Genomic DNA, 22,567 nt, shown 5'->3' with positions numbered 1-22,567 from the left:
AGCAGACATGATTCTTCAGAATCAGAAGCTTTATGTAGATTGGAGAAAGCCGATGAGCTATGAAGCTCTTTTTCACTGATGTCAAGCAGGGGCGGATCAGCAAGAATTAGAAACTACTAAACCGTGAACTATTTTTATTTTACCACAGAAGGCCCACTGAGCTATAAAGCTATTTTTTCACGAAGCGACCTGGCCACAAATGATAGCTCAACGAAGTAGTGTATCACGTTAAATTTTATAGCAGCCAACTACTACTTTAAACGCGTGTTTCTAAATGTGGAGGGAAAAAAACGGAGGACCCGGAGAGAAATCCAGGCGACCACGGGGAGCACATGCAAACTCCATATATACAGACAGGCGTCAGGGTCGGGATCGAAACGACGACCTCCTGTATAGCTGGCGAGGCAGTTATCATCTCGCCACCGTGGCGTGAGACGACAGAAGGGATGTTGCTACGAGATGGGCGACGTGGACAGAGATGTAGTGAGGGTGAGTATAGAGAGATGTAGGCAAAATACCGATAATCGTGGGATGATAACGGAGAGCTGCAAGACAAGAGATTATAGATTCATTCTCTCGTCGTGTCAATTGGCTCCCTTAATGTTCAGTAGGATTTTAATTTGATCTGATATTTGTATCCCTATTGGTTCATGAATCCGGGTGTCCCCCATGAGCCACTTGCGACTCTAAGCTTTTGCTCAGTTCGCATTACGCTAACGCCACCGCTGCCCATCGTATCAAAGCTGATGTGGATATGCGACTTATTGAGGCATTCCTGTATATTGATGATGATAACAACGTAGAGTCGTTCTTAATTCGCTGTTGGATGAAGGCCTCCCCATGCCGTGTCGGTCATTAGGTTATGAGCGTTGTTTGACCATACTTCACCGCGCTGGTCAGAGCGAATTGGCGAAGCTGAGGGGCCCCATGAACGGTTCAGATATGTTAGCCGTGTTCTTTGGGTTTTTCGGTATAGTCACGTAGATAGGTTCAAAGAAAATACAAATATTTAGATAGGTTCTAAGAAAAGAAAAGAAAAAAATATTTTCTTTGAACCTATCTACATGACTTTACCGAAAAACCCAAAGAAAATGAATTCCTGCAGTCACTTTAAGTCAAGATGTTAGCCGTGGCCTGGAATCGAACTCGGGCGATCAAATTCATATCGCAGTGCGTTAACTACTGCACCACCGGGTCTATAGTGCAGTGCGCTAACCACTGCGCCACCGATCCTTCCCTCCCCACCACCCACCGTTATTATTACATCAAAGACTGCTTCATTTGAGTTAAGATCCGGCCACTTGAGCACAAAGTTATTAAGAGAAACAGAGAGAAGGGAGGGAGGGCAGCAGGGAGACGAGGAGGGTGTGTTCCATGTCGTACGGATGGATGGAGGAGGAGGAATGGGGTGACAGCAATCGCTGTGGTGATGGTGGTGATGGTGGTGGTTGCTGTGTTTGTGTTGTCGGTGGGCGGTGTTCTGTGTATTTGAAGGCTATAGTGAAGGAGGAGGAGTGGGAGGAGGATTGAGTGAGGAGGGGAGGAGAGAGAGAGAGGTGTGGGTTGAGTGTCTCGGGGAATTTCTAGGGATCGGTTTTACTGCCGCACAACACTTAGCCCGGGATAGAGAAGCCAAATGCGCACGTGTGCGTCCTCTCTCTCTCTCTCCACTTGCAAGTCAATCAGCGCAGCGAGCCAGCGACGTGATTGGTATTACACCATCGTCAGCGGCAAGCGGCAGGTCTTCCTTCATCGCTGTGTCTAAGCACGCGTTGCTCAACGTCAGTTTTGACCGGGCTTGAAATTAATTTCCAAACTCACGCAAGAAGAGAGAGAGAGAGAGGGAGGGATAGACAGGGACTCCCGGCAGCACGTGCCCTGCGTGCAGCTACTGTCAGCGCGAGTGGCCTGGGTATCATCCGGTGGGTGGGGGTCTGCCTGCCTGGGTGAGTAGCGAGGGAGGGAGATGGCTGGGTGGGTTGATTGGTTGGTTTGTGCGTAGCTGGTTTATTGACTCATTGGCTGTCTTGAGTTGGTGGGTGGTTTGAGTTGGTAGGTGGTGAAAAGCTGGCTGGGTGGGTGAATTAGTGAGTGGCTGACTGACTGACTGGCTGGTTAGCTGGATACATTGGAAGGTTAGGTAAGTGTTTTAGTGAGTGGCTGACTAGGTAGGTCGCTGAGTAAATTAATGGGTTGGTGAGTAGTTAGTCGTTTGGGTGGCTGGATACTTGGGTTGGTAAGTGTCTAGCTGGGTATATTGTTGGGTGGCTGGGTGGGTGAGTAGTTAAGTGGGTGGGCTGGTGAATATCTAGCTAGGGAAATTGGTGAGTGATTGGGTAGGTGAATTGCTACAGTGGGTGGGCTGGTGAGTGGCTAGCTGTAGTCATCGGTGAGTGACTGGCTGGGTGAGTAGTCCAGTGGGTGGGCTGGTCAGTGACTAGCTGTATGCCTCGGTGAGTGACTGGCTGGGTGAGTGGCCCAGTGGGTGGGCTAGTGAATGGATAGCTGTAGTCATCGGTGAGTGACTGACTGGGTGAGTAGTCTAGTGGGTGCGCTGGTGAGTAACTAGCTGTAGTCATCGGTGAGTGACTGGCTGGGTGAGTGGCTCAGTGGGTGGGCTGGTGAGTGACTAGCTGTAATCATCGGTGAGTGGCTGGCTGGGTGAGTAGTTGAGTGGGTGGGCTAGCGAGTGACTAGCTGTATGCCTCAGTGAGTGACTGGCTGGGTGAGTAGTCCAGTGGGCGGGCTGGTGAGTGACTAGCTGTATGCGTCGGTGAGTAACTGGCTGGGTGAGTGGCCCAGTGGGTGGGCTGGTGAGTGACTAGCTGTAGTCATCGGTGAGTGACTGGCTGGGTAAGTGGCCCAGTGGGTGGGCTGGTGAGTGACTAGCTGTAGTCATCGGTGAGTGGCTGGCTGGGTGAGTAGTTGAGTGGGTGGGCTGGCGAGTGGCTGGCCGCGTGGGGTGGCTGCCTGAGTGAGTGGGTGGGTGTGTAAATCCCCAAGCAGCAGCAGTCCGCCTCCTTCGGCACGTGGGACAGGAGGAGCGCGCGCACTCGGGAGCCATCCGTCGAGTCCAGGTGCAGCTCTCATCGTGGGTTCTGGGACCCCCCTTCTGGAGCATTCCGGAGCGCTCCAAGGGACCCGGGAGTGATTGGGAGCGTCGAGAAGTGTTCCAGAAGATAACGCGAGCGATCAAAAGTGTTCCAAAACCACAACCGAAGCTTTTCGAAGGTTTCGGCGGTGACACTGCATCTTCAAGAGGCGCTTCAGAAGATACAGCGGTGTTGAAGGACGTTTGCATGATCAAGGAGCGTTCCGGGCGATTCAGGAATAAAGCGTAAAAAGTGTTCAAGAGTGTTTTAGAAGATCCACGAGCGTTCAAGAGTGTTTCAAGAGACACACCGTCCTCGGAGAGCCTTCGACTGGATTAAACAAAAAAAATAAGCGAATGGGGAGATATTGAAACGTCTTCCAGAGAGCACAGAAGCATTGCGGGGCATTCCAGAGCGTTCGGGAGTGATAAAGGAGGTTGATCAAGAGGTTTTTCGGAGTCCTCTCAGAGAGTTCAAGAGGAGCCCTGGCCAGAGAAAGGAAGAAGGCAGAAGACCCGAACTCTCCCATTTTTGCCTGCAGGTTTTAACTTGCTCCCCACGTGCTCCGTGAGGCCTCTGCTCCCCGCGTGCTCCGTCAACCCGGCTGCTCTCCGCGTGCTCCTTGAAGCCTCTGCTCCCCACGTGCTCCGTCAACCCCCGGGCCCACAGACCTCGACCCCTTTGCGTGGCTTCGCGTGGATTAAATTCAACCGCATTCGACAGGGATCGTGGGTGCGGTGGCATCGTCGGTTTTGATTTTTAAAATGAACTCCGTCTTCGACTTGAAAACGATGGAGGTTTGACATCGCCCCTGGCTACTCAACAAAGACAGACGAACCCACGAGGAGAGGAGAGGAGCGAGCGAGAGAGAGAGGCTGATGCTGTGAGAGGAGGGATTGGAGCCAGGCATGGCTCACAGACTTTACGCTCTGCGAGTCGTACTGCTTACGATGCTACACGGAGCCGTGGCGCAGGTATGAGCAACCCTCCCTCCCTTATCACCATGGTTACTGCACACCTACAATGCACCTGGCCACATCACCTGGACATCTCTTTCGGGTTATCTCAAACGATCACCATCTTTGCTTGCTGCGAATGAACCACAATACCTTGCTGAGCTCGTCAAGAGGCATAAGCCATCACGCGAACTCCGGTCGACCTTGGAGTGGTTTTTGGATAGACACTGAACAAAGACGCCCACTGCATGGTGCGCTTTTAGATGCGCTTCTGTGGCCGTCTGGAACGCTCTTCCTTTCGATATTAAGAATCCACTGGAGTTATGCACTTTTAAATCTAGATTGACAAAGTTACTTCTTTAGAACTGCTTTGTGTGTTTAGTTTGTTGTCCTTCCCCCGCACAATTGGCTACGGAAGGTGCGACAAAAGTTCAAAATACAGGCGTGCATCTTACAGGGTCATATCAACTTGATATCCGACCGAGTTTTTACTCACCTGGCCAGGCAAACACAATTATATATATTTGAATAAAAAGTGAGATCTATTGTCATTCGCACTGCCTTTGGCGTGGGACTGCGGGATGTGACCGGGAGTTGTCATTGCTTAGTGACACCCACCACTCGTTTGCGTGGTGGGTTTTCTGTGGGTTCTTCAGTACCCCCCCCCCCACGCGAATCTAAACACTCATTATAGTCGAATTGTAAGGATAGGTTTTACCATTTTAGGCAATAAAAACTGAAAACTTTTGCAAGGAATCATGTCTGCATTAACCGCACGTACTTGTGGTGAACATGCAAACAAAAACATTCTCATATAATATGATGCATTGTCTTTGAAACTGATTGGTCCACACCAGAGACAGCTTTCTCTAGAGCCTAGTCTCAAACTGTGTTAGACCAGAGGACGCCAAAAGTCGAATCAGAGCATGCATTTTTTTGTTTGCATGTTCACCACAAGTATATGTGTTTAATGCAGACAGGATCCCTTGCAAAAGGTTTCAGTTTGGTGTTTTAACATCTTAACCAGAGCTGTTTTATTTCCAGAAAGAGTTAAACCTATTCTTATACTTTGATACTGGCATGGGAGGAGGTCCCATGATGTAGCTGCTCGCCCCGAGCTCTCAATGTCCTGATCGTGGCATTGTCTTTGTGCTGTTCGCCTTTTGGCGTCCTCTGGTCTAACACTGTTCGAGACGAGGCTCAAAAGAAAGCTGTCTCTGGTGTGGACCAATCAGTTTCAAAGACAATGCATATACTATCAGAGCATGTTTTTTTTGCATGTTCACCACAAGTATTTGTGGTTAATGCAGACATGATTCCTTGCAAAAGGTTTCATTTTGGTGGTTTAACATCTTAACACAGTTCTTTTGTTGCCAGAAAGGGCAATGTTGATACCTGCAAGGGAGGTCCCGTGATAATAGAATTGGCCAAGCATCTTCAATGTAGCAGGACCATCTCGAAAAAAAGAGTCTTGAGGCTCATTAAGGCTATGCCGCATATATTATGGATATTGACATTTTTCTTTATGGTTTACCTACGCACGGTGCGAAAGACGTTCAACATACGTACATACCTGTCCATGCATTGACGCAGCTCGGCCAATAGAGGTCGTCATTGCAGCCAAGAGAGAATTACCGCACTCCAAGCCGCGTGCGCCGACGACGACATCGTTCAATCCTCTACCCACCAGGACAGACTATCCCGTGTGAGAGCGCATGCCACAAAACCGTGCGTTCAAACAGCAGCGCGCTAACGTGTGCAAGAAGGACGCAGCCATTTGTGCAAATACCTTCAACGGCAACAACAACAACAAAAAGCCCAGCAACAGTTCCTGAAGAACTGCATTGTTGGTGGCCACCTCGTCTTGGATCACGATGAAAATAAACGCGGGCAAATGTGACCGATCGACAGCAGCATTGATGCTGCAGTGATTGACAATAATTAGGAGGAGATCGGCCCATCGTTGCCAATTACTGCATCATTATCACTGCTGCTGCCAAATGTAAACGAATTTTTAAATTTTATTTTACCAGGTAAGGCCCACTGATCAATGTAGCTATATTTCAGAAGCGAGCTGGCTATCACAAATGATAGCTCAACGGAGTGGGCTTATCACGTGGAAAATGTTTAGCAGCCAAATACTCTAAACGCGTGTCGATTCCAAATGTGGAGGGGAAAAAAATCGGAGGACCCGGAGAAAAATCCACGCGACCACGGGGAGAGACGTGCAGGCTCCAAATATACAGCAGGCGTCAGGGTCGGGATAGAACCCACGACCTCCTGTAGACCCCGCGAGGGAGATGACATCTCCTAGCCACCACGGGGCCCCATCATCAACATTTATTTTGATGCTGATTGAAGACAAGTGGCCCAACAATGCACTTCTTCAGCAAATGTTGGTTGTCGTTGTTGTTTTTCTCTCTCAATAATGCACAAAAGGCCGTGCGCTTCTTAGGCGTGTGCGCGTCTCGTTTGAGGTCACGTCGTTGCGAATACTGTAGTCATGTAACGGACGCGTCCACTCGTCAATTAATATTGATCATTAAGACCGTGCGAGAATCGAAGTTGTTATTTAGCGAACACGTAAATCACAAGCCAACTTTTTACATTTGAAAACAAATGGAGTAGACTGAGCTGTGCAAACGAGCCAGACACAGACAACGATAAATAATGAACAATCAAACAACGGGATGCTTCATGTAGGGGTACGTTCCTCGTGTCATCACGACTTTAGAATAACATTCTGTTCGTCTTGGATAATTTTTGCGAGACCCATCACGCCGCCTGCAATCAGAGCTGCAAAGCGTTCACGCTGAAATTCATTATTTGGTCGTTGCGTGACAAAAAACAATCTTCACTCGGCGACAAGTCCACCCCGACCATGTTACGCCGAGGAAGTTGGCTGAGGCCATCACCTCAAACTCAATTGTGCTTTCATGCCAAGCGAATGCATTCAAAGTTTGAACCCCCCCATCATCTCAGACGGTCCTGGCCATCGTGAAGGCCTTGGAGAGACCCATAGCATTACTAATGCGTCACTGCAATCATCATCATCATCGTCTATTGTCTATTCACTGCCGGATGAAGGCCAACCCACGCCTTCAACATCACCGACCTGTGGTACCACAACCCACGCGGCTCCTGCACGTGAAGTGACCTCTGACTCCATCTCGTCGGTGGTCGTGCGTTACCTCCCCTGGCTGCCACTCCTTCACCAGTCGCGTGCATTGGCCATCGTCAACTGTGGCCACGTGTCGTGCCCGAGCCCACTTGTTTTCCTCTAATTAGTCAATATGCTGACATTCATTTGCTTTCTGAGCCAAGTGTTTGTTAGTCTCACTCCCAGCATGCACCTTTCCGTGCTTTCTTGGGTCACTTATTAGCCCCCTCTGCCATCTTTATTGGTCATTGTCCATGTTTGTGCGTCGTTCATCAGCTGCCAATATTCATGTCAGCTGGGCCGTTGGTGGCTGTGCACGTGGCCGGTAATCCAGTGCTGTGGAGGCAGTGAGGGTTGGTGGATCACCGCACAGATGTCACGAAACTCCCTTGCCGTGAGCGTCGAGGAGGAGCCGTAGCCTGGCTCGCCAGGATAAGGCGGTTCAGCTAATTGTAGACGAGTCTCCAATCCGTTTCCATCTGCATGGGGATCGAGTGTTGTCCCTTCGCACGCATGGGGTTTTTTTTCTCTTCCAGATGCTCCGGTTTCCTTCCACATGTGCAAATAACTCCTAAATTGGCTGAGAAAGGTTTAATATTAAAAAAAACAAAAAATATATAATTGAACTCAGGGTGGCTTTCCTGGATAAATAAGTAATTATAATATGCAGCGATTAAAAATGTTGCACCTCTTACACAACTTGGTATGCTGCTCTTAATTTTGAGAAATGTGAATTACTACAATGCAGCAATCGAGTACAACAATCGTGTAGTCATTACCATAATCAATCAATGTTGTATAACCACAAGGGAAAATGCCCATTTAGTTCCATCACTCAGCATAAAATATTTACGTGATGTTGTTGATGTGTGTGGTCTTGTATTTTGTCCGTGTGTGCTTGTATCAGCAGTCGTTTGACACAGAGGAAGTGCCAAGAGGAGGCAGCAATGAAGGTAAGGAACAGTTGGCTGTGCATGCGGTGTGTTTGATTCATAAGTAAACGCTCATTAATTGGCCAATAACACCTGCATATATAGAGAACCGCAGAACTTGGGCAGTTCTTGGCGTCGGTTCATCTCACGGCTTGTCTGTGGTTCATCCTCGTGACTCTGAGTCGTTCCCTCTCTTCCAGCTGAAATACTCATTATTAATAGGTGCTCGCGAACAGCACTTAACCCAACAATCCGCGTAGGTTACTTTCTTTAGCTTGTACACACGGGATTGTGCGCGCCTAAGCGGAATCGGTGGTGTCGTATTTATCGTACTTCGCTTTGAATCTGGCAACCCGAGTTCGATTCCCGTGCACGGCCAATATCGGTGGTGAATACCTGAACCGGTCCTGGGCCACCCCAAGGTCGACTCAGCCTTAAACGAGAACCCATTTATAGACATCAGAATGAGGCAGTCGGTGTGGTGCTGGGCACCAACTCCTTCGTATGCCGTGCCAACCTTCATCGGTACTCACTAACAGCACTTGCCCCTCCAGTCCGTCGAGGCTATAGGGGGGATCTTTGTTCGTGTTGTCTATGTGTGGGAGGCGGTGTGAGTATGAGTGGGAGGGTGTGGATGCTGTAATTTATATTGTTGCATATTTTCAATTCCTCAAGGCACGCTTGTGATTAGAAAATACTTCTTTTAAAGGACAAAAAAAATCACACGAGTCACACTCAAGCTGAGGGTTATGGTTGGGTGAGAGTTGGGCTCAGATTAAGTTCGGGTTGTGGTTGTGGCTAGGGTTTGGTTAGAGTTGGGTTAGGGTTGAGTTGGGGTTGGGTTGTGGCTAGGGTTTGGTTAGAGTTGGGTTAGGGTTGTGGTTAGAGTTTGGTTAGAGTTGGGTTAGGGTTGAGTTAGGGTTGCGGTCGTGGATAGGGTTTGGATAGAGTTGGGCTAAGGTTGAGTTAGGGTTGCGGTTGTAGTTAGAGTTAAGTTAGGGTTGGGTTGGGGTTGGGTTGGGGTTGGAGTTGGGACGACAGTTGGGTGAGAGTTGGCCTCGGGATGAAGACGACCACGAGCACCACCATGATCAGCACAACCACAACGACGTGGTGCGGTGACAACGATGATGACGACGACGTCGATTGTCCACGCTCGTGTGCGCGTGCCCCCCCCCCCTCCGCGTGCCCCCCCCCCCCTCCGCGTGCCCCCCCCCCCCTCCACGCAGCGGTGCCGTTCCGCGCAGTGTGGGAGCGCAGCTTCTGCCGCGCCATGGAGGTGCTGGTGCCCGTGTCGGCCGAGCGGCCGCGGGACGTGGAGCATCTCTTCAAGCCGCCCTGCGTGCGCCTCCTGCGCTGCGCCGGCTGTTGCGGGGACGAGCGGCTCCAGTGCTTGCCCACGCGCACGCACAACACCACCATGCAGGTGCGTGCCCACGCACACACAACACCACCACCACGCAGTGCCCACACCAACACAACACCACCATGCAGGTGCGTGCCCACGCACACACAACACCACCATGCAGGTGCTTGCCCACGCACACAACACCACCACCACGCAGTGCCCACACCAACACAACACCACCACCACGCAGTGCCCACGTGCACAACACTACCATGCAGGTGCTTGCCCACACCAACACAACACCACCATGCAGGTGCGTGCCCACACCAACACAACACCACCATGCAGGTGCGTGCCCACACCAACACAACACCACCATGCAGGTGCGTGCCCACACCAACACAACACCACCATGCAGGTGCGTGCCCACGCACACAACACCACCACGCAGTGCCCACGTGCACAACACCACCACGCAGGTGCGTGCCCACACCAACACAACACCACCATGCAGGTGCTTGCCCACACCAACACAACACCACCATGCAGGTGCGTGCCCACACCAACACAACACCACCATGCAGGTGCGTGCCCACGCACACAACACCACCACCACGCAGTGCCCACGTGCACAACACCACCACGCAGGTGCGTGCCCACACCAACACAACACCACCATGCAGGTGCGTGCCCACACCAACACAACACCACCATGCAGGTGCGTGCCCACGCACACAACACCACCACGCAGTGCCCACGTGCACAACACCACCACGCAGTGCCCACGTGCACAACACCACCACGCAGTGCCCACGTGCACAACACCACCACGCAGTGCCCACGTGCACAACACCACCACGCAGTGCCCACGTGCACAACACCACCACGCAGTGCCCACGTGCACAACACCACCACGCAGTGCCCACGTGCACAACACCACCACGCAGTGCCCACGTGCACAACACCACCACGCAGTGCCCACGTGCACAACACCACCACGCAGTGCCCACGTGCACAACACCACCACGCAGTGCCCACGTGCGCTGCAAGACTGTTGAGGCAAGTGCTGTCAACGAGCGCTAATAATTATCTATGATTTAATTGATTTATTTTCATTTATTATCATTTTATTTCTATTATTCTTTTTATTTTTTACCTACGTGACTTTACCGAAAAAACCTAAGAGTATGAATCCTTGCACTCACGAAAGCTTAAAATCTAGAATTATCTATGAAGGTCAGCATGGAATACGACGGTGTGGGAGGCAGGCACCCCGCCCAGCCGCCTTTGTCTTTCTAGTGGCGACGTAAAGGTATTCGATTAAGACTGAGTCGACCTAGGGGATTCCCAGGACCAGGGTTCACTGCACAGCGCGCTAACCACTACAATATCGATACACACAAGGGTACACACACGGATACACGCAATACCGCTATACTACGGCTGTAATATCCATGCTATAGTAGACCCATGCTGTCATTCCTAGTGGTGATACTGTTGAAGATGCTTTTCTTATTCCTGGTGCTGCTAGTGTTGGTGATGCTGATGATACTGGTGGTGCTGATGTTGCTCGCTGGTTGTGGCTGCTGATGCTGATGGTGCAGATGATGATGACGGTGGTGTTCTCTGATGTTTAGATTCTAAAGGTGAAGCCGCTGCATGGGCAGTATTTGGAAGAGATGACGTTTGTGCAGCACAGTGCGTGTGAGTGCAGGTGAGTACACACACACACACGGATACACACACAGGTATACAACAGGTGCCATTCGCCACTAAGTGGTGGTGAAGTCACCGTAGCGCTTGTGCCAGGCCACATGTAATTTGAGGCCACGCGAAGTGTGGAAGGCTCATTGGCAGGAAGGTCATGGGACAGACTCCGGTATAATGGGTTGACTGAACAATGTGACTGGCAGATTCACCATCTGTGCTACCCGCTGTGCCAACTTGCTGCGTTTAGCTGCCCGGCACTCCGCCCGTTGTTGTGAGCGTCGTTCCTTCGCCCTCTGTTGTTGTTGGAGGGCGACTGCCTCCAATTGAAAGGTAGCATCCTCTTACGAGCCTTCTCCGCAGAGGCCGATCGTGACACCGCACGTTTCAAGGCACGATGCCTTAACCCTAATCCAACCCTAGATGACGTTTTGCAAGCGTAGAGAGGGGAAGTGCATAACTGCGGCCGTTAAGATCAGGAGCGACGCATGGAATGATAGGCCAGGTGGCTTCCACACGGTGTAACGCAGCCGATGAAAAGAAAACGTCGCTCGACCGATACGGAGTGAGACCTCGGCTGCCAAACTCTAGCTACCGTTCCTTCCCTGATCCACCAAAAGGACTGCTTCGTTGGAGTCAAGACCCGGCCACCTGAACACAAAACGAATGAAGAGAAAACAAGAGGGGAAATTAGGGAGGGAGCGGGGTGGGCTCAGGGTGTGTTCCATGGTGTGTGGACAGGGGAGGAGGAGGAGGATGTGGCAGAAGTTGTGTTCGCGGTTATTGCAATGATGTCAGACAAATCGGAGGCAGGTCGCCAAATTCACAGTGCAGGGCACTTTGCACGGCGTCGCCGATTCACCCCCCCCCCCCCCACCTCATTGAAGTAATGTCAATTAACATTGGTATAATAATAAGAACAATTATTTATACAGAAAAGCCTCACATTGAGTCCCAAGAATATGTATATGCTGGTTCCTGCACTGGCATGTTTGGCCACTGTCTACTATTTTTAAGGGGTTTTTGTTTTTGTTTGCGAGTGGAAGAAAACTGGAGTATTTGGAGAAAACCCATGCATGTAAGGGAACACCACTAACAAAAAGTGTGCCACAGTGAGTGTTTTGAATAGATTGGTCACCAATACATAATTCAATTTGCAAAACGGTCAGACATTTCAAACGATCGCTTAACTACCTCACCGCCATCATTTATTATTCATGCCACGACCTGCCACGCAGTGCATCTCGGAGCAAGAGGGGGCATTTGAGAAACTCACTCAGTGAGCAAGTGGTTGGACACGAAACACTGCTCATGTCCAGTGCAGAGGAGACAACACAAACACACACAACACGATGTTCATATGCAGTGCAGAAGAAACAGCACACAAACACACACAACACGCGGTGTTCATATGCAGTGCAGAAGAGACAACACACACACACCACACGAGAACAGGCAACACTGAAAAGCCAAACTGTGCTTTGACAAACCACCTCCGTGACACTGCCGGCATAACGACCTCTACATCCTGTGACCCCCCCCCCCCTTCGCCCCCCACAGACAAGTAACGAGCAGAGGAAAATCAGAGAGGTGAGCACTGGGGTCGGGGAAACAAACACAAGCACCACTCGTCGCAATGTTTGTCGTCGTCGTCGCTGTTTTAATTAGAAAGAGTACACCGTGATGTACCAGGCCCCGCCTTGAGAACGTGGAATTTCCACGACTGGCCTCAGGGCCGACGGTTGCGATGAGACGAGCACCACCACGTGTTCGCTCGGGGGTGGGGGGGGTGTACAAACACTTTGATTTCGCGATACAAAAAAAAAGTAGTTTTTCAATTCACAGCAGCTTTGGCAGCTAAATAAAACTTCAAATTAGAAGGAATTTGCTTTGCCTGTCTGTGAGCGAGTCTCTGTTTCGCGGAACTTAGTTCAGTAATGTCTTCTTGGCGTACAGAGAGTCGAGTCCGAGCTCATCCTGACTGGAATGAATCAAGGACCTAAATTCCATCTCTGAGAATAAAAAAAACTATATCAGATTGACCCGTCAAGCGTAGAACATTACTTTCTGTAGCAACATAGTTGGGAAAGTGCTGCCCCCCCCCTCGCCCCCCCCCCCCTCCGGTGTAGGTAAGAGGTGACTTGCAGAGATTTTGGAAGTAGTTCTGCAATACCCGCTTCCGTCCTCTTACACCGGTCGCACAGCTCAGCAACAGTTCCAAACGGACTCTTCGGGACGAAACCGGCCAAAGTGGACGTGAATCGCGGCGTTCAATTCTTTTCCTCCGTGCAGAGCGCGGGAGCCTGAATCAAGGAAAGAGCGACGAGAGAGGAGGAAGGAACGGCAGCGGAAGGAGGGAGCCAAACCGTGAGTCCGCCCGCAGGGGGTCAACGTCACCGCATCCACCTTCACACTCTCGGAGCAGAAGTTGCAAACGCTCGAGAGAACATTTCCAACGCAGAGCCACGACTTTTTTTTTCGTCCCGGCATTGTTCACGCTGTGGCTTTTGAATGTGTAAATGTTTGGTTAGGTAGGTAGTGATAGGGTACGGAGGTGGTTAGGTAGCTATGGAGTTGGAGAGGTAGTGGGTAGGTGGGTAGCAAGTTACTTGGTAGGTATAGGTGCATAGGTAGGTGGGTAGATAGGTAGGTAAGTAGGTGGGTGGATGGGTAGGTAAGTAGATGGTTAGATTGGTAGGTAGGTGGGTGGTTAGGTATGTCGTTTGAAAGGTAGGATAGTAGGTAGGTTTGTGAGTCAGTAGGTGGGCAGTTGAGTAGGTGGATGGGTAGATAGGCAGGTAGGCATTTTGGTTTAAAGCAGATGAGAATGTCTAGATTTGAAGCTTTCGTGAATGCAGGAATGCATACTCTTTGGTTCTTTCAGTAAAGTCATGTAGATAGGAAAATAAATAATAGTGATCTATTAAAGTCACGTAGATAGGAAAATAAATAATAGTGATCTATTATTTATTTTCCTATCTACGTGACTTTACCGAAAGAACCAAAAGTACAGATGAGAATGGTCAACAAGACAACATTTCTATACTGCAAGACATGCACACGTATATCTGTAACGTCATTAGACCCAGCAATAACGGCTTATAAAGTACGAAAACCCTCCTACAGGTTGCCAAATATAAATATAGATGTTATTTCTACGATTAAAAAGGCAATGAGAAACATTTATTTGGTAGACACGCTTGGCAATGCACTACTGTGAACATTTGTTTTACATTTAAACTGAGTCAACGGAGCAAACACGTGGGAATATTTTGTTGACTTTTTCGATTTTTTTTTTCTGCTCCAGCTGTTGTCGTGCGATTTGCCACGCTCATGTGCGGTGTGTGTGGTGTGGGGGGGGGGCCCAGCTAACAGCGGTTGAACGAACCGCCTGGCAGCGAACTGGGCCCCCCCGGAATGAGACCCTCGGCATTCTCCACCCCCCCCAAGTGTCAATGAGCAGCTGCCTGCTACCAACGGAAGTGCGACTCGCGGTTGCTAGGATACAGGTGCCACTGTTGTCAAAGCAACACGTCGCACAATGACATGTGTTGCGTAAGAATTGAGCCCCCCCCCACCGCCCCCCCCCCCTATGATTTAAAATGAGATGGAGCGGTGTGGCACTGCGGTTTGGCACGCCGCGATACGAACCTGGCGATCTGGGATTGATTCCCGGCCACCATGGCTAACGTGAGCGATATCCGAACAACCGTTCTTGGGCCAACCCCTCTTTCGCCAACCTGCAATGACCATACATCCCCACGCTGGTCATTGCAGGTTAGTGAACCGGTTCCTGGGCGCGTATCCTTCACCAGGCCGCACTGACTAGTGTTCGGGAAGTATGGTTAAACAGCCCCCATGGCTGATACGGTATTTGGAAGGCGTTCATCCTAGTACAGTATGTTCTCCCGTAACGCGTGTTTTCACAGCGCGAATTGGACATAACCCCATGAATGTATTCGGGAACACAGGTTTTTATAACGCCGATGCGAATCGGATATGACGCGATTAAGTGAACAGATCTGCGTCACGCAGTTGCCCGGCTGCCTCGGTGTAGTGTCACACAAGGCATTGGGATACTGCTGGATGCTTCTCGATGCTACTACCCACGCGCCTCAGTCTTTGTTCAACCTGCGTACGCATCTCACGTGTTATCGCGGACTGTGCTTTACCCTGTTTTATATAAGATTTATTATTTCATTTATTGCAACGCGATTTTTCCATAGCATGGTGCTCTTCCGGAATGCAAATGCCGCGTTGTAGAAGAACAGACTGTATTCGATTGACTAATAACTGTAGAGTTATCAATGCTTTCATTTACAGAGGGTGCTGAAGTCCACTGGGTCAGTTACATAAGACGTGAGAACTCTCACTATTATTCGCAGTGGAAATCAGAGTGGCCATAAAATTAGGAAGCAATTTTAACTCCGGGAATTTGTTTGCATCTGGTGCCAGGATCTAAAACGGGCTGCCAACTTGGCGCGCCCGACACGAGCTGCGTGATCCGCTCGGCGCAAACCTCGGACCCGCTCGTCTGGGCTCTTTAGTGGAAATTCTCGCCGACGTTTCCCTCTGTCCTCGATGTCCAAGAACAATAAATCCATCGCTCGCGAGGTCCCATTGCCACTGAGCAGGGGCGCTAAGCCCGTAAGCAGATGAACGGCCGCGATGTCAGCGCTTTAGCCGACGCGTCACGTCGGAAAAAGTAACGGGCGCGGGGTTGCTCAGAAGCCGGAACAGCCCACGGAAGAAAAAATAAAATCCATGCGTTACGCGCGGTTATCTCACGCCAAAAGGGGTTCCATCAGCAAACGGGTCACGTTACGTTTCAGGTCGCGCAGGAACAACGTCGCGTGGAGCATGAAGCGTGACGCCGCACGTTGACGTCGCGCGTAACGACGTCGTCGGGAGGGGAGAGGCAGCGGGGGGGGGGGGGGCGCTGACTTTTAGCGCTGGTTTTTGGGAATCTTTTGGGGCTTTGGGTAACCCTCTGATTGTTTTGGCTGCCTTTCTCTAGAGTTATTCCCAAACATCAATAGTTGTTTGGGAATAACTCTCCAGCTTGGTTCATATTAGATCATCGTTACCCCTCGCACTCCACCCGTTACAGCGTCACAAGAGGGTTAAGAAGGAATGCATTCACGGCGAACACGCCACAAGCACTGTGGATCTGAAAGGGCTCCGCGATCCACCAGAAAAGCTATGACCCGACCATCAAATTACCCCGGCGGATGTACCCGCAGTAAAATACTCCAGGGAAAGGGGGGGGGGGAGCAGTGTTCTTCATTGCCCCCCTGACGTGCGGCCCCCGACAATACACAAATAGTGAGACCCCCCCCCCACACCATCATCATCATCGTGCTGCTGTCAAACCCAACAATGGTTTCAAATGGAAGAACGCTGCTCTGGACAAAAGCAGTGCGAGCGCCATCTGTTGGTGAGAAGCTTATCTCTTTTTTTTTTACGTATGGATTCTTCGTCGTGGATTTTTTTTTGTTTGACATATAAGCCGTAACGAAGATCGTCGTCTGCCGATGTTGCCGTTCGTTCTGATTTGTCCTGAGATGCACGGCAAAATGTGTGTTTGATCACCCACCCACGCATTGGTCACCGGTGCATAAATGCTCACCAAAAAAAGTGGGTTCAGATTGCAGAGGTGTTGTTCAGTGCAGCGGTAACAGCAGCGTGCACGTTTTCTTATCTTAGATAGATTTGTTCAGCGCCTTATTCCAAGACGCAATGTAGGTGGCAAGAGAATAGGCGGAAGAGGTTATGGAGGGGTGGGCGTAGTGATAGCGGTAGTGATGGGCTTAGTGGTAGTGATAGGGGTTGGGTTAGTGATGGGGGGTAGTGATGGGCGTAGTGGTAGTGATAGGGGTTGGGTTAGTGATGGGGGGTAGTGATGGGCGTAGTGGTAGTGATAGGGGTTGGGTTAGTGATGGGGGGTAGTGGTGGGCGTAGTGGTAGTGATAGGGGTTGGGTTAGTGATGGGGGTAGTGATAGGGGTTGGGGTAGTGGTAGGAGTAGTGATAGGGGTGATAGGGGTAGTGATGGGCGTAGTGGTAGGGGTAATGGTAGGCAGTGCCGGATTATCCTCGTAGCAAAAGTAGCATCTACTACGGGCCCCGCACTATCAAGGGCCCCGCGCTAAATGTTTTCAAGCTATCAATTCCGGTTAAGTGATTCTGCACTTGCTCTATTACTATAGTACTATACCGCCTTAAACTTTTATGAACGACTGGGTGTTTAGGGTTAGCGATTTGTCGTATTATCTGGCTGTATAGCAAATGAAAAAACACAATTACTTTACTATGCAAGCTACAAATTTGTCTTCTCGGTTCTTTCTTTTAATAAAAAGAAAACATAATAAAATAATTATTTTATAATGTTTTATTTTTAGAAGAAAACATAATAAAATAATTATTTTATGATGTTGTATTTTTATTATTTTATTATTTCCCTTCTACGTGACTTTACTGAAAAAACCAAGAAGATGAATCCCTGCAGTCACGAATGCTTTAAATCGACATTTACAAATTTGTGTTTCAATATTTATGTGTTTATTTATTTATTTAGGGCCCCTTTATAACATGTGCTACGGGCCCCGCACTACCTTAATCCGGCACTGGTGGTAGGCGTAGTGGTAGTGATAGGGGTAGTGATAGGGGTAGTGATAGGGGTTGGGGTAGTGATAGGGGTTGGGGTAGTGATTGGGGTTGGGGTAGTGATTGGGGTTGGGGTAGTGGTAGGTCTGGTCGGAGCTGGATGGGCTCGGGGAGAAGAGATGAGGGTTGTTTTAAGGGAGGAACGTGAGCAGGTTAGCGAAGGCGATTTTGCGCTGAAGCGCAGAGTCCGGTTTATGAAGTGGCTGAAACCAGTTTATCAGCCGATCTTACGGCAAAGAAAATTTACTAGTTGACTACCAAGCACGTTTTTTGACCTGTATCCGTCATTCCTCCCACAGTGGCCCAAAGCGTGTTGTCCCTTAAAGGGCAACATCCGTTCTTGCACTGCGCTATCCTGTTGTTGTTGTTCCCAAAAGTCAACAGCGCAACGAGAACGGCAACCGCTGGGTGGTATGACCCCACAGGAAAAAAACGGTACACCATACGACCCGCAGCGTGTCGTATGGCAGTCCTGCACACGTACGCGTACGGCCGTTTGTCGATCCACTGCTGGATGAGTTCTTCCGCACGCCAGTGAGCGTTATTCACCGGTTGGCGAAGGCGGGGAGCGTAGGCGTTGGAGGATAGTATAGTACAACAACGGATGTTGCCGTGTTGACCTCTGCTGCTCAGCATCACACCGCAGTCAGCGTGGTAAAAATAAAAACTTGCAATCTGGTTGTTCCTTCTGCCAAATGTTTGCGGAAACCACCTTTCCGCCAACGTGACGACTCGGCGCTTATATCCCCAACGACGATGCAGATGTACAATGAGATCACGGTAGAAAGAAGAGCGCCTCATGTCGGCCACCTTGAGACCACTTCGTACACTCTGTTCTCTCCTCTAACGCGGTAGTTGCGTTCCTGAACACCGCGCTATGAGCAAAAAAAAAAACGCGTTATGAAAAAAAATGGTAAAGCACAGTCCTCGTGAGATGTGTACACAGGCTGAACAAAGACTGAGGCGCGTGGGTAGAACACCTCGAAGCATCCAGCAGCATCCCGCCTTGTGTGATGCTACGCCGAGGCAGCCGTACAACCGCTTATTCCTACTTTCGCGACGCAGTTCTGTTCACGCAATCGTCGTTATATCCAATTCGCATCCGCGTTATATATATAAAGTGTTCCTTAATACATTCATCGCTTTATGAAAACTCTACTCTTTATCGGACAACTGACTGTATTTGGATGACCAGCGGCTTTGCCGGGTAATGCAGGCGTGGAAACTGCGAGGTTGTGGCCAGGAGACACCGTGGCTGGATGTCACCACCCCCCCACCACCGCCACCACCCACCCCTCGCGCGTATCCTGGGGTTTCTCCAGATCCTTCAGCTTTCTCTCACATTAACCCAGAGGCCCGTTCGTGGAATTGGCCAAATATCGAATTTCAGGACCCTCACATATATATATAAGCCTTGAGACTCAGTGAGGCTTTTAAGGGGTAAATATAATTCAGTCATTCGACTGTTTCATCAAGTTCTAAGTTCACTTTTTTTCATGTTTAACCAGGTGAGAACTCAAGAGACCAGGATTCGTCTCATTTGCAAGAGCGACCTGGGGTCTGCTAGTTGGGGCAGATGATTGCTACGTATAATCCCAATTGAGTAATTTGCGGGGTAATTTTGACCCTGACGCCTACACACAGTGGCCTACACTTTGCCAATGACGTCAGGAAAATTTGAACATTCACGATGTACAAACCCAAGGTGTCTTGGCACGACGTGTCTCTCTCTCTCTCTATTCCCGGGAGCAGTGGCACAGTAGTTAGCGCACTGCACTATGAACCCCGCGACCTGAGTGAGAGCCAGTCCCGGACCTCCCATAGGTCAACACAGTCTGAAATGAATACTGCACAGTACCTGTTTGCAGTGCTGGGTAAGCATCAGAACTAGCTACACTACCTTCTCGTATGCCGCGCCGGCCTTAAAGGGTGCTCGCAAACAAGCACTTGCCCCAACAGCCTATGTATGCTATACACGGGATCTTTGTCTCTGTATAAGTAAAGGTGCATCCCTGCAATTTCTCGCGCACGCCAATACTGGCGGAAGGGCGTCCACTAGAGAGCCCCTTTTGATATTTTAGCCGATGTTTCCATGAATGGCCAAAACGTCTTGGGAGAAGTGGCGAGCCACACACACGTTGCCTCACCGCACGCGACCTGCCGATCATCTAAAAAAAAAACTTTTTTAAATTGTATTTTAGTAGGTAAGGCCAACTGAGCAGCTCCTTTTAAGAAGCGACCTGATAAAAAGTGATGGATCATCGTGTTGACATTTATAGCAGCCACTTACTCTAAACCCGGATGAACATCTACACAACCACGTGGGAGAGAGACAAGCACACTCCAAATATATAGCAGGCGTCAGAGTTGGGATCGAAACCGCGATCTCCCCTGTATACCAGGCGAGGTAGTTAACGTCTGTCCATCAGCAAACTGTGGTGAGCCCATCCGTACTGCTGGGTGACGTCACGCGCCTGGGGGGGGGGGGTCAGACATTTGTGTGTGACGAGGGGAGGGGGGTTTGAGAAATGTGACGTCACGTAAAAATGCGCAACTTTAAATTAACATAGACAACACGTTCTACTTAATTAAGTAGACTTTTTAATAAATGTTTCTCCTACAACATCAGAGTGCAGCGCCACATTAAATACGCACTACAATGACAATAGTTTAAAGCGATTTGAAGCATGTTTTATTTTAAAAATTGAAATATGGTTTTTGGGGGGGGGGGCAGAGCTTTGTGACGTCACATTTGAGGGGGGGGTCTGACTTTTTGTTGACGCCGTGTGACAAGGGGGGGGGGGGGTCAAAAATCGTCCAAAATCGCGTGACGTCATTTATGGATGGCCCCTTAGGAAGCGTGTCCATTGTTCCAGCTGCCGTAGCGCAAACATCTAATTCAAACCATGCGACATCTGCATTGCAAGTCAACTATGCCAAACCACCCAGTTTCACGAGAGCACGCCCCAGTGTGTGTGTGTATATACACACACGTAACATTTTTAGGCGAAACCTGTCAAATAGCAACGCTGGATATAATCACACAAGGTGATCTATTTATAGATAGTCCACGACCAAATGATGTGACGCGAGTTCAGAGGTGCGAAGCGTCAAACACGGCACGTGGCACCAACGAGTTTTAATTTTTGTCAACGTCACGTGCGGTGGCATTCACAGATACTCGCCATCAGCAACTTGCACGTCAATTTTTTTTTTATTTAAAGCTTTCGTGACTGCAGGGATTCATATTCTTGGTTCTTTCGGTAAAGTCACGTAGAAGGGAAACAATTAAATAAAACAAATATATAAAAATATGTTTTATTATTTATATAGATATATATTTATATTATTTTATTATTTCCCTTCTACGTGACTTTACCGAAAGAACCAAGAATATTTGCACGTCAATGTCTGTTAAGGCGAAACGGGGGCCGGGGGGGGGGAGGGGGTCTTTGTCTTTGCGGTGGCGAGGTGGGGAGCGCAATGCCACAAACAATCGGTGGGCGAACATCTGAACCGGTCGCCGAATGAGTGCGGTGTGTTAACATCAGCGCTGGAAAGACAAAGGCGGCCGGGCGTGGTGCTGGCACGCACACACCCACACCACCGCCGCAGACCTTCTTAAGGTGCCCATTTCGCTTCACAGCACTCGTCCCGACCACTGTTTCAGGCTAAACCGGTGGAATCTTTGTCTCTGCGTTTCTAGAAGCAGCAGCAGTAGCAGCAGTAGCAGCAGGACGTGCCCCCCGTGCGTCGGGCGCAGGCGCAGCCTCTTCTCGCAGGACCCGCGCACGTGCGCGTGCACGTGCCTGCTGCCCGCGGCGCGCTGCCTGCAACGCGGCCGGCTCCTCAACACGAGCAGCTGCAGGCGAGTTGGCGGAGAGGGCTTCTCCTGCTACCCCCTCCTCCTCCCTCCTCCTTCCCACCTCCTCCTCCCTCCTCCTTCTCACCTCCTTCCCCTGCCCCCCCCCTCCTCCTCCTCCCCATCCCCCCTCCTCCCTCCTCCTTTCCCCCCTTCTCCTCCCTCCTCCTCCCTCCTCCTTCCCACCTCCTTCCCCTGCCCCCCCCCTCCTCCTCCTCCCCATCCCCCCTCCTCCCTCCTCCTACCCCCTCCTCCTTCTTTCCCCCTCCTCCTCCCCATCCCCCCTCCTCCTACCTTCTCCTCCTCCCTCTCCCCTCCTCCCCCCTCCTCCTCCCTTCCCCCTCCTCCTTTCCCCCTCCTCCTCTCCTCCTTCCCACCTCCTCCTCCCCCTGCCCCCTCCTCCCTATCCCCCCTCCTCCCTCCTCCTCCTCTCCCTCCTCCCCCACCTCCTCTCCCCCATCCTCTCCCCTCCAGCCCCCACTCAGCCCCCCCCCCCGCCAACCCCCCTCTCCCACGCCAGGCTCTCTGGGATCCTCACCTCCGCCACCCACGCACACCACAAATTCAAAGTGTACCCCAAAAAATAAAACTTGCAAGTGGCCCCTGGGTGACTCGGAGGAGGCTCAGAGACGATGGAGCCAGCATAACTGCTGAGGATCGCGCAGTTGATAGACACCCTGTGGTGTAAGCGTGGTTGATTTTGACCCCTGCTGCGAGGATATTACAATTGGGCTGTCAGTTGAATTTTATTTTCCTCCCCTCCCGCCTTCCTCGTAGCTCGGTTGCCCGGGCCTCCTTTAGTCCCATGTGTTCCCGGGTGCAGTTGCACAGCCTGCATCCTCTAG

At 50.4% G+C, this 22,567-nt stretch overlaps 1 protein-coding gene across 1 annotated transcript; it reads left to right on the top strand.

Annotated features, from left to right (window-relative positions):
- Positions 1-3,007: 3,007 nt before the first annotated feature.
- On the top strand, positions 3,008-22,567 carry LOC144729836 (vascular endothelial growth factor A-like). Its single transcript, XM_078610351.1, has 8 exons — positions 3,008-4,066; positions 8,116-8,161; positions 9,370-9,566; positions 11,126-11,202; positions 12,756-12,785; positions 13,488-13,562; positions 21,567-21,728; positions 22,546-22,567. Exons 1-8 carry the CDS (start codon positions 4,001-4,003, stop codon positions 22,565-22,567), a joined length of 675 nt encoding a protein of 224 aa, XP_078466477.1. The 5' UTR covers positions 3,008-4,000.

The sequence above is a fragment of the Lampetra planeri genome, chromosome 33 (genome assembly GCF_965212315.1).
Source record: "Lampetra planeri chromosome 33, kcLamPlan1.2.h2, whole genome shotgun sequence".
NCBI lineage: Eukaryota > Metazoa > Chordata > Hyperoartia > Petromyzontiformes > Petromyzontidae > Lampetra > Lampetra planeri.
Note: the sequence above shows the minus strand (reverse complement) of the source record. Positions and strands in the feature narration are given on the sequence as shown.